The sequence below is a fragment of the Polypterus senegalus genome, chromosome 3 (assembly GCF_016835505.1).
Source record: "Polypterus senegalus isolate Bchr_013 chromosome 3, ASM1683550v1, whole genome shotgun sequence".
NCBI lineage: Eukaryota > Metazoa > Chordata > Cladistia > Polypteriformes > Polypteridae > Polypterus > Polypterus senegalus.
In genome coordinates this window covers 234,572,177-234,585,274 of record NC_053156.1, presented here as the reverse complement: position 1 = coordinate 234,585,274, position 13,098 = coordinate 234,572,177, and the positions used below count along the sequence as shown (strand labels likewise).

General features: G+C 39.1%; 1 protein-coding gene across 7 annotated transcripts in view; it reads left to right on the top strand.

Annotated features, from left to right (window-relative positions):
• The window catches only part of dtnbb (dystrobrevin, beta b), a 219,146-nt gene that overhangs the window by 196,473 nt on the left and 9,575 nt on the right, over positions 1–13,098 (top strand). For 6 of the 7 annotated variants that reach the window (XM_039748781.1, XM_039748786.1, XM_039748783.1 and 3 more), the window contains one exon: positions 12,300–12,356. In XM_039748781.1, the coding sequence (XP_039604715.1) occupies positions 12,300–12,356 (57 nt within the window). The remainder of the gene's footprint in view (positions 1–12,299; positions 12,357–13,098) is intronic. The other variant, XM_039748782.1, reaches the window with a different exon arrangement.

The window sequence follows — 13,098 nt, the reverse complement described above, 5'->3', positions numbered from 1 at the left end:
AGCTGGAGAGGGCCATAGAAGGTCCATAACCCATCAGCAGGACCAGTATCTGCTCCTTTGGGCAAGGAGGAACAGGATGAGCACTGCCAGAGCCCTACAAAATGACCTCCAGCAGGCCACTGGTGTGAATGTCTCTGACCAAACAACCAGAAAGACTTCATGAGGGTGACCCAAGGGCCCCATGTCCTCTAATGGGCCCTGAGCTCACTGCCCAGCAGCATGCAGCTCGATTGGCATTCGCCATAGAATACCAGAATTGACAGATGCACCACTGGTGCCCTGTGCTTTACAGATGAGAGCAGGTTCACCCTGAGCACGTGACAGAAGTGAAAGGGTCTGGAGAAGCCATGGAGAACATTATGCTGCCTGTAACATCATTCAGCATGAGCAGTTTGGTGGTGGGTTAATGATTGTCTGGGGAGGCATATCCATGGAGGGTCATACAGACCGCTACAGGCTTGACAAAGGCACATTGGCTGCCATTAGGTATCAGGATGAAATCCTTGGACCCATTGTCAGACCCTATGCTGGTACAGTGCCTCCTGGTGCACGACAATTCCTGGCCTCATGTGGTGAGAGTATGCAGGCAGTTCCTGGGGATGAAGGAATTGATACCATTGACTGGCCACCACACTTTCCTGACCTAAATCCAATAGAACACCTCTGGGACATTATGTTTTGGTCCATCCAATGCCACCAGGTTGCACCTCAGACTGTCCAGGAGCTCAGTGATGCCCTGGTCCAGATCTGGGAGGAGATCCCCCACAACACCATCTGTCATCTCATTAGAAGCATGCACCGATGTTGTCAGGCATGTATACAAGAACACAGGGGCCATAAAAAGTGCTGCGTACAATTTTGAGTTGCTGCAATTAAATTTTGGCAAAATGGACTAGCCTGCCACATAATTTTTTCACTCTGATTTTTGGGGCGTCTTTGAATTCAGGGCTCTGTAGGTTGATCATTTTCATTTCCATCAAACGATGTGGCATCCTTTCATTCCTAACACATTACCCAGTCTATATCAGTATAGATATCCAGGAGGATTTCTTTTTCCCATTGAGATCTGATGTGTTTTCAAAGTGTTCCTTTAATTTTTTTGAGCAGTTTATATATGTATATACTGTATATATATATGTGGATTTATGTGTTTATATGTATATATATACAGTGATCCCTCGCTATATCACGCTTCGACTTTCGCGGCTTCACTCTGTCGCGGATTTTAAATGTAAGCATGTCTAAATATATATCACGGATTTTTCACTGGTTCTCGGATATCTGCGGACAATGGGTCTTTTAATTTATGGTACACGCTTCCTCAGTTTGTTTGCCCAGTTGATTTCATACAAGGGACGCTATTGGCGGATGGCTGAGAAGCTACCCAATCAGAGCAGGTATTACAAATTAAATAAAACGCCTCAATGATACACATTCGCACATTTCAAAGCTCTAACAGCCCGTATTGATTTTTGAGTGTTTGCTTTTCTCTGCGCCTGACAGAGGGGGTGTGAGCAGAGGGGCTGTTTGCACAAAGGCTGTTTGCTTAGAAGATACAGACGCTTCTCTAAAAAATGCTGAAAAGACTACCTTCACATTGATCCCTTCACTGCGGCTGCTTTATCGCGGTGCTTCGTTTACTTAAAAGCACAACAACCCTATTGATTTTTGTTTACTTTCTCTCTCTGATATTCTCTGCTCCTGACATCGCTCCTTTGAAGAGAAGATATGTTTGCATTCTTTTAATTGTGAGAAAGAACTGTCATCTATGTCTTGTCATGGAGCACAGTTTAAACTTTTGACTAAAGGGTGTTATTTCATGTCTAGAGGGCTGTAATAATGTTAAAATCGTATTTAGAAAGTCGTAAACAGGTTTTCTATGCTCTAACTGCGAAAATATTTATAAATAAAGATTTATAAATAAAGAATCCTACTTCGTGGAAATTAATTTATCTGTCTGGAGCGGATTAACCGCGATAAACAAGGGCTTACTGTATAACTGTGCAGAGAATATTTATAAACAGTGTGGGAGAGTTTCTAAGGACTTAAAATATATAAAAATAACCATACAAACCTATGATTTCTACTCGATCGAGGAGGGATTACTGTATATATATACAGTATGTATGTATATATGTGTGTGTGTAATATACCTGTATATATGTGTATATGTATATATGTATGGATATGTATACATATATGTTTATATGTATGTGTTTGTATGTATATATATATGACAGCAACACTCATCACTCACAACAGTGACAAAACAATTACATTGACAATCTTGTTACGTTATGTTGTGTGTGTCTGTGTCTGTGTCTATATATATGACAGCAACACTCATATCAGTGACAAAACAATTACATTAACAATCATCTTACGTTATTTTTAAGATGTTTTCTTTACTTTTTCATTACTTCTTTAACACACTACTTCTCCGCTGCGAAGCGCGGGTATTTTGCTAGTCTATACTAATACAAGGCAAAGCCCTCACTCACTCACTCACTCACTCACTCACTCACTCACTCACTCATCACTAATTCTCTAACTTCCCGTGTAGGCAGAAGGCTGAAATTTGGCAGGCTTATTCCTTACAGCTTACTTACAAAAGTTAAGCAGGTTTCATTTCAAAATTCTACACGTAATGGTCATAATGGTCGATAACGGTCGACAACGTCCTCCATGTTGAACTTTCTTATTTATGGCCCCATCTTCACGAAATTTGGTAGGCAGCTTCCCTGCGTTAACTGAAACCGATGTACGTACTTATTTCGGTGGTGTGATGCCACTGTCGGCCGCCATATTGAACTTTCCAATGTCACTAATTCTCCAACTTCCCGTGTAGGTAGAAGGCTGAAATTTGGCAGGCTCATTCTTTACAGCTTACTTACAAAAGGTAAGCACGTTTCATTTCGAAATTCTATGCGTAACGGTCATAAACGGTTGACAACATTCGCCATGTTGAACTTTCTTATTTATGGCCCTATCTTCACGAAATTTGGTAGGTGGCTTCCCTGCGCTAACCAATACCGATGTATGTACTTATTTCAGTGGTATGATGCCACTCAGCCGCCATATTGAACTTTCCAACATCACTAATTCTACAACTTCCCGTGTAGGTAGAAGGCTGAAATTTGGTACTTATTTTGGTGGTATGATGCCACTGTCTGCCGCCATATTGAACTTTTCAACGGTCTTTGGTTACTTATGGGCCCATCTTCAAGAAATTTGATATGCTGGTTCCCAACGCTAACTGAATCCTACTTACGTACATATATACGTCCATAGCCTGCAGCTCGGTCACTGTGTGAGGCAGCATTGGGTCCCCCATCCCAACGGCTCCCACGTTGTTGGCTGCCTGCCTATATAAGGCCGTCCGTCGTTCCAGTCTCTACATTCCCTTCCTTGCTTCGCCTCGGGATTCACGTCTCCCTGCTGATAACTACAGCCTTTTTATTTAATCCACGGCTTCTCCGCTGTTTTATTGTTCATTTATTACGATTATAGTTATTGTGTAGGTATTTTAGACTTACTTTACATTGTTCAGGTACCCATTTCCTTTATCATTCCAACCGTACCCCCATTAACATGTCTATCGAGGTGATCACCATCGATCAAAGAACTGTCACTTACCGAGTGGTTTCCATGCCCAGAGATGGCACCTACCTTTTCCATTCTCTTTGTTACATATTGCATGGCCATATCAGGCTCACTCTTGATATCCGGAGGAACATTGTGTCTTATTTATTGAATGACTGGGACAGGTTCAAGGTGTGGACTGATGACGGTACAGGAGATACAGTAATTATACTACACAGGAGCACTATAAGAGTGAAATGCTTAAGCCCTTCACCTATGCATCTGCATGTGAGTTGATGGCTGCCACTGAATTGTTCGGTTGTCGCTTTCAAGTGTACCGAAATGGCCAAATATTTTACATCTTTCGACAACCGCCAATGCCTCTTAAACATCTTAGATTGACCGGTGACGATTTCAGTGGTGGACACTTTGATGTTAATGAATGTTTAAACTCTCAAAAGCTGGATGTGAAGTTATCGATGAAACCGGTTATATACTTACAATGCTTGACAGATGCCAAATGTCTCTTCAACACAAGTCCTACAAATACTGTCGTAATTGAGACATACCATGAAACTCAAACCAATTATGACAGCAGCAATCCAAGCTGTGAGATTTGAAACAAGATTACTGTTCACATGGCCAACTGTACGTTGCATGCTCAAGGGTATGCTCAGCGCACAGCTTGGTCATATTACAACCGGATGGCCGAACTCACAATGTGGTATACAAAGAGATCCTTAACAGATTATTATTGGTATATTTTCCCTCAGTTTAAAAAGGTTTAATTTTCTTCTTAATAAAAATTTTAAGGCAGTACTTCGCCGCTGCGAAGCGCAGGTATTTTGCTAGTTGTTAATATTATACAATAAAAACACTTTTGATTTGTATCTGTAACAGCTGGTGTAAATGTATAGTACTTGTAAAAATTAGCGTTTTTTTTTCTTTTTTCACTTTTATTCTCTCAGTCACGATCACTATACAACACCTTACCCCCACCCCAGATCTGACACGGTTACTTTTTATCTGAAACTGGGAATCACTGTAGATGTGAGTGGTGTTTTGAGACAATGGAACTGGAAATTCTCTGATCTGGAGGGATTAAAGCTGACACACAAACGCTGATGAATCTACCTTCTTCGTATCACACCGTCACTTGAATTTTTTTTTATTCAGTTTTATTGAGTGTTCCTGCTCACGCTGAATTAGTATGCACCTTATGGTCCATGATATCAAAGCCGCAGTGACAAAAAAACAGAGACATACTGTAGGTATATATGATATTTGGAATAACTCATTCCTGTATAGTACATTTTGGAAAACATTGTGGCACTGATGCAACATTATTCATATTATTCAGTGACCGTGTTTTTTTTTTTTCGATCTTGCCAATGTCCACTTTTGGGTGCATGGGGGTGTTTCTTTTGTACTCCAGGACATGCAGAGGAAAGAATAGTACAAAGAGGTCAGTTCTGCACTATATGCAGTCATCAGATTCAAATGTTAACAGTTCCCACACACCCAAGGACCATCCTTTCTACGTTTACAACATGTGTACCTGTTGCAATGTACACACTTCTGTCCGTGCTGTGCTTACTATTACACTGAAGGGGCGTCTGCCACAGACTGAGTTTGCTTTCCTGGGGAAGCGGCGGTCTTGGAACAGAAGCTTGTTGATGTTACCTCCTCTTTTGCATTATCCATCGCCTTTTCTTGTAAGAAGCGACGATGAAGCTCCTGTGCAAGGTGAGCAAAGAACACTCTTCTTTTCTCAGTGGCCCCCATACATGCCTTACACAGTACATGTTCATTTATAGCTTCCAAGTCAAGCGTGTTATAGAACACAGCGACCAGCCACCTGCATGCTTCTGCTCGCACTGAATAAGCTCATGCCTTCTGGTGCACAGTGTCAACGCAGCACCGGGCAAAAAAGAAAGAGACAAATATATGTGACATTTTGAAGAAATCATTTTATGACCTGAAGAGTACCGATCAGAAAACATTGTTGCACTAATGCAATATTATTTGAAAAGTTTTAATTTGTACTGGCACAGTTTGTTAGAGTCAGACCGGGGTTATGGGGTCTGAGGGAGAGCGTGAACGTGACTGAGAGAATAAAACTGATAAAAAGCTGACTTTTAGAAATGCCACAAATTTGCAGCTGATCTGATGCTATTTCGTAGGCTCTGGTGTTAGTGTTCTAGTGTTAATGAGGGATAAACTACATCTACTGAGTTTCACTAATTAGCTGCATTAACTGCTTCATGAGATCCCCATCCCCAAGTGGATGTCATTCATGTGTTGTTGATTCATGGATCTCTAAGCATCACAGGGATCCATCCATTTGGCTCAGAAAAAAATTAATCCATTTTGAATCTATACATATGTTATTCACCTCCACTTTTTTGACGTACACATGTTTACATGTTCAGATACAAGCAAAGATTTATATAAGAGAAATCTGGTGTACTGTGGATTCATACCAATGCTCAAGAAATTAGTGTTTATGGAGCATTTTGGATGTTGGGATTTCAGATTAGGGATACTCAAATTGTAACTATATTTAGGCCCAGGATCAGTATGATTTTCAAGTGACACCATCTTATATAAATACCCATATTTTTTTTTTAAGCAATTATTAAAAAAATGAGTGTTATGCCTTATATTAAGAGTTTGCAGATGATGTGACAGAAACATATTCATTTAGAGCAGTGGTCCCCACAGTTATTCGGCTTGTGAGCTACTTTTAAAATGACCAGGTCAAAAAGATCTAGTGCTCAGCATAAATGAGTACACCCCCTTTAAGAAGTACGAATTTAATCAGTAGCTCAATGAACAAAAAAACAATTTCAAAAATTTTCACAAGGCTGAGTTTTATTGAACACTTGTTTAACTCCATAACATGAAATTAAGGTTAATGATATAACTTAGATCACAAAATCTTCAGTTTTACTCAAATTGGTTGAAGCAAAAATGAATACACATCGCAACAAAAACTACTACATCTAGTATTTTGTATGACCTCCGTGATTTGTAAGGACAGCACCAAGTCTTCTAGGCATGGAATGAACAAGTTGGCGACATATTGCAACATCTATCTTTTTCCATTCTTCAAGAATAACCTGTTTTAGACCCTGGATGCTGGATGGAGAGTGATGCTCAACTTGTCGCTTCAGAATTCCTCACAGGTGTTCAAATGGGTTCAGATCAGGAGACATACTTGGCCATTCAATCACCTTCACCCTGTTCTTCTTCAGAAATGCAACAGTAGCTTTAGATGTGTGTTTTGGATCATTGTCATGTTGGAAAAGTGCATGACGACCAAGTGCATGGAGTGATGGCAGCATCTTATTCTTCAGTATAGAGCAGTACATTGTTGAGTTCATGATACCATTAATGAAATGCAGCTCCCCAACACCAGCAGCACTCATGCAGCCCCACATAAGGACACTGCCACCACCATGTTTCACTGTAGGCACCATGCATTTTTCTTTGAAATCCTCACCTTTACGACGCCATACAGTTTTGAAACCATTAGTTCCAAAAACAATGATCTTTGTCTCATCACTCCAGAGTATAGAGTCCCAGTAGTCGTCATCTTTTTCAGCATGGGCCCTAGCAAATTCTAGGTGTGCTTTTTTGTGCATGGGCTTTAGGAGCGGCTTCCTTCGTGGACGATACCCATACATGCCATTCCTCTGCAGTGTGCGCCATATGGTGTCACGGGAAATGGTCACTCCAGTTTGGCTTTCTACTGCTTTAGCTAACTACAGTGAACTTGCATAGCGATTTTCTTCAACCCTTCTCATCAGAAGATGCTCCTGTCGAGATGTTAACTTCCGTGGACGGCCTGGACGTTTCTGTAAGATGGTTGCACTTCAGTCTTTCTTAAATTTTTGGATCATTTTTGCTACAGTATTTTGACTGATATGTAAACCTTTGCTGATATTCTTGTAGCCCTCACCTTTTTTGTGTAAAGTAATGATTTCCTTTCTCAGATTTCTGACATTTCCCTTCCATGTGGAGCCATTGCTGACAGCATGAAATGGAAAGGGCTTTTCTTTGTCAAGTAATGCCCTTTTATAGTCACCTGTCTGCTGGACACCTCTTAAATGAATCATTAGACTCACCTGTGGTTGAATGCCTGTTAATTAGAATTTTGTAGTCTTAAGTGTGGCTTTCCTCCTAAGATTATAATTGGGGTGTACTCATTGTTGCAACATGGGCTTGAATGAATTTGTTAGGAAAATCACTTTTTTGTGTGTGCAAATTAACAAATCTTGTTTGCAATCAATGGCCCACATTTGTGGGAGTATTTTGTAGTACAGTATCTCATAGAAAATGTTGATACTGAAAGGAAACTAAAGGTTTTCTGACAAATGTAGTGGGGTGTACTCATTTATGCTGAGCACTGTATATATATATTTATATATTTATATATATATATATATATATATATATACACACATAGCATTCGAAGTCTGAATCACAATCTGATTGTATGGATGGTTACCTACCTAACGCGTGTGGTTGGTCTGCAAGTCGGCAAATATCCCCCATGGGTGCCCTCTCAGTTGCGAGAAGCAGATCATAGAATGTTACATAGTTAACTGTCAGATAATGCAAAGAATATGTGACCCGTGTTTCGCCCTATTTTGGGCTCATCTGGCGTACACACTCCACTGCACCCCTCTTCAGGGATCGAACCTCGTACATCAGACAAACGCACTTCGATTGTGACATTTTGAGAAAAATAATCCTCTTTCAATTCCACATTCAGCCCATACCCTCCCCAAACAATTTTTTTTTTTAAATTTCTTCTTTAGTCGATATAAATTGGAAGGCTAACTAGATCACAGCCAGAGTTTTGCAGTAGCTCGTGCATTTGATCGTGCCTGCTGGATGACCAGTGTATTAGAAGAAAAGAGATCTCAGACTGGCCTGTATGTCAATCAAGTGGCAAGTGCCATAGGGATGATATATCATAGACTAACATTTTAAAAAAGTTTTTTTTTAATGCAACGCGATCTACCTACACTACCTTTGCGATCTACTGGTCAATCACGATCATTGGGCACCCCTGATTTAGAGGGTAATGAAGAATGTCTGAAAAATGGAAAAGAAATTCCTGTGGGGTTAAGACATAAATGGTTCTTTGCATTTTGTATTGTTGTAACTTAAGCATTTACTTTACATTGTGAAATTATTTAGCACTGAAGCTAGACTGACATTTTGTTTATCCTGTTATTTGTATTTCTAAAAGTATTTTTTTTCTTTTAACATAATCTACTGTATTAGTATTAGAACCATTCTAGCAGTTCTACTTAAAGTACCATGGCAATGATTTTTTAAAGAGTACTATAAATCAAGTAAAAATAAAGTAGCTTATTTTGACTAAATATGGCATACCAGTCATTTTTCTTGCCTTAATTAAAAGCAAATAAGACTGTGTAAATTGAAAGATATTGCCTGTGTCCTGTATTGAACAAAATTAATTGCAAACCTAGCTGGATGCAAGTAAAATTTCCTTTTCCTGGAGAACAGTTCCTGATTCATTTGTCATTAATCAGCATTTGTTACGTTTTATAATGAGTAGTCAAGCCTTAAACTGCCAATGGTACATTTTCTATTTTAATAATCAAAATCTTCAAAAAAGTCAATTTTGATACCTCACACTACTCATCACCTTATTGTAATTTATGGAAGGACCTTATTGTATCCTCTGTAACTTAGCAAAAAAATGACATCTTTTTACATTTAAAATTAAGACTTCTGGAAAGGGAAGGATGATTGCCTGGTTTGCAGCAACTACAGGTAGATAACACTGCTCTCTGTGCCGGGTAAGGTCCTTGCTAGGGTCTCCTTAATAGGATCTGTGATCACTTGCTCACCTACCAGCGACCTGAACAGTATGGTTTTACGCCTAAGAAGTCTACCATCGACCGCATCCTGTCACTTAGGGTTCTCATTAAGCGCAAACGCGAATATTGGCGGAGTTTCTTTGCAGCCTTTGGTGATTTTCACAAAGCGTTCGACTCAGTTGATCTAGCTGCTCTGTCGGTCATCCTGAAGGTTTGCAGGATCCCCTCGATGTTGCTGGATATCATGGCGGGCCTGTACACTGTTACTGTGAGTGCTGTGCAGAGTGGAGGCAGGATCTCTGCGTTTTTCCCAATTGATTCTGGGTTTCATCAGGGGTGTGTTCTTGCTCCTACTCTGTTCAATGCTTGTATGGACTGGATGTTGGGCAAGGTCGTGGGGTCCAGCAGCTGTGGGGCATCTGTTGGTGAAGAAAGATTTACGGATCTTGACTTTGCTGACGATGCTGTGATATTTGCGGAGTCAATGGAGGCTCTGATTGGGATGCTCAAAACACTGAGAGAGGAGTCTGAGTGTCTGGGCTTGCAAGTGTCCTGGATAAAAACCAAGATCCAGGCCTTCAATGACTTCTTGGGCACAGCCATCAGCAGTGTGTCTGTTTGAGAGAGTGTTGACCTTGTCAAGGGGTTTACTTACCTTGACAGTGGCATTCATGTCTCTGCTGACTCTTCTTATGAAGTCAGTAGACTGATTGGGAAAGCATGGGGGGGTCATGAGGTTGCTGGAAAGGGGTGTGTGGCGCTCCCGATATCTATGCAAAAGGATGAAAGTCCAAGTCTTTAGAGTCCTGGTGCTTCCTGTCTTGCAATATGGTTGCGAGACATGGACGCTATCCAGTGACCTGAGACGAAGACTGGACTCCTTTGGTACCGTGTCTCTCTGGAAAATCCTTGGTTTGACTTTGTGTCGAATGAGCAGTTGCTCATAGAGTCCCAAATGAGGTACATTACCTGCATTGTGAGGGAGCGTCAGTTACGGCACTACGGCCATGTGGCGCATTTCCCTAAGGGTGATATGGCACGTAAGATCCTCATTGTTGGGGACCCGAGTGGCTGGACCACGCCAAGGGGTCGCCCACGTAACACCTGGCTGCAGCAGATTTTGATGGTCATTTCCAGATGGTGGGACTAGACCGTGCGTCTGCCTGGGGGTAGCAAACTAGGATCCCAAGTTGTTTCGTCGTGTAGTGGGTGCAGCAGCGCACTTTACCAGTGCATGCTCCCCAACTTGACTTGACTTACTGTACTTTGTCAGTTTTAGGCAACCATGTTTTTGGAGTGCCACAGTGGCTACACATTTTTAAAACAACCCTTTCTGATGATTATCCATTTTATTTAATTTGATGACTTGATCTTGCTCTCATTTTGAATATCAGAAATTCTTGCTAATGTTTATTTACTTTTGAGTAAAAAAAGATCTCTTTTTAATTTAAGGGTGAGTTAATTTAATTTACTAAATAACATAATTTTGCATATGATGCCATGGTATTAAAGATACAGGTGACATTTGTGACTATTTTACTGGAATACAGGAATAGAAATAAAAATTGAATGAAAATGTGATGTGATATTGTGTGTCACCTTGTGACATGGTATTTAATCAATGTTGTAAATTCCTAATTTATTAATTGAATAAAAGTTTCATATTTTCAGAGCTGAATTGTTATTGTAATGCAGGATAATTTCTCCCCAATCACATTTCTCTGTTTTTGAGAAGGAAGCTAGTTAGTCCAATATTTGTAAAATTTATGGCCTTACAAAAGTGAATAGGAAAAGTTTTCAACCAGCTGAAGAAAGAAGAACAGAGGAAAACAAAATCCAGATAAAAGTCTTAGCTGTCTATACGCTAACAAGGAAGTATGCATTTCAAGTGATCCTTAAGATGAACTGGTATCTTGTCTTTTGTTGATTTCTGCCTTGCTCTTGATGTTGTGTGAGATTTGTTTATACACATGTGCTTAACTGTGTTCTTCAGCTCACTGTAGACTTCAATCCAAATATAAATGAAAACCCTCTAACTGTTCTTTATTTTGACAATTAAAAGTAGAGACTCATTTCCATAATCTCTGCAAATTACTTTATACTTTTGCTAATTGTTTCATAGTAATCTTATTTACTCTTGCTGTGAAGCACTTTTTATTTAAACAGACAATAGCACTGAAAAGTGACTTTGATACTGAATATTTCAGGAACTATTCTGGAAATCAATTAGTTAGGTTTTAATAGTTTTAACTGCCTGTCTCTTTTACATATGGTGGTACTAATTAGCTTGATCATGTGGTTTTACTCCTAACATTATATCCCTATCATGAACAGTTCAGTTTATTTACTTAATTCACACACTGTGAACATTGTATTTGTAATGCTGTCTTTCCAGATCTAGTTTAGATTTAAAATATTCAATTACCTTGTCACTGATTCTGTATAGTTTTGTTCTTGTCTCTACCTATTCACGTTCTTTCGTGGACCGGTCTTTAGGGTTTCTTTTACGCTCAGTATTTATTTCTTTTTATTCCTATACATTCTCAGAATCATTTGAATTTTAGTTTTGTTTGCTTTTCAGGGTGGTCACTGTTCAATTATGCATCTACAGTATATTCTGTTTACTTACAGGTGAAATAATTTTACTGTGTTATGATTATAGTTATTTTAAAGTAAGTGTTTAGTTTTTTTATGTATCTTATATGTGTAAAATAAATAGGGATGCCTCCCAATACATTCTGATTACAGCTTTCTGTTTATATTTTGTATTCTACTGTATTTGCATCAGTGCATATATCATTTGACTTGAGCTGTATATATCATTACCTTAACTGCTTTCCTGTTTTTGGATTGAAGTAGATGAAGATGGTGAGGAAAATGAAGAAGAGAAAATGCAAAATGGTAAAGATCGAGGTGAGTTACTGATCTGTTCTGCATCCAGAGGAATTTGAGCTTCTCAGTAGGTCCACTTATTTCAAAAGAACTTAATTGTAACTAGTGGCAAAAGTGGAAAATAGAAGGACAGTATATCCAAATGGCAGACATCTACAAAGAGAGAAGGGGCCATGTTTTCCAGGGCCTAATGATTTAAATTTTATTGAGAAAACATCCATGATATATTTGAAACTGACATACCATATGTGTTTGCAAAAATCTTAAACCTTATTAGGGTACAGAGCTGTTAGTATCTTCAACTTAGCAGATACTCTTTCATTGTGCAATCAGCGCCAACACATGTGAGATAAAGAGTATCGTTAGTATTTCCTTTCCCATATATATATTTGTAGGAATGGATTACATATAGTTTCCATTTTAACTAGTTTTCATTCTGGACAGGTATTGGTTTTATTTTTCTTAGGTTATGTGTAAATTGAACACAGATAGACAAACATGCTGTATTTGATAAGAAGACATGAACTGAAATAGAAGATGATATAACATTGTTATCTTAAACTATTATAGGAGTAATGTTCCAAATATTGTTGACGTTATCCTTTGACTCCAGTTAATTATCAAATTGAGTAAAGCAATATTCAGTCTTAAACTTTAGATTTTTAAGTACTGTATAAGCTAACATTGATATAAACCAAAAATCTATAAATATGGTTCATTATTCTTGGGGAATATGAAAGGCATTTTCATGGCAAGAAATTTA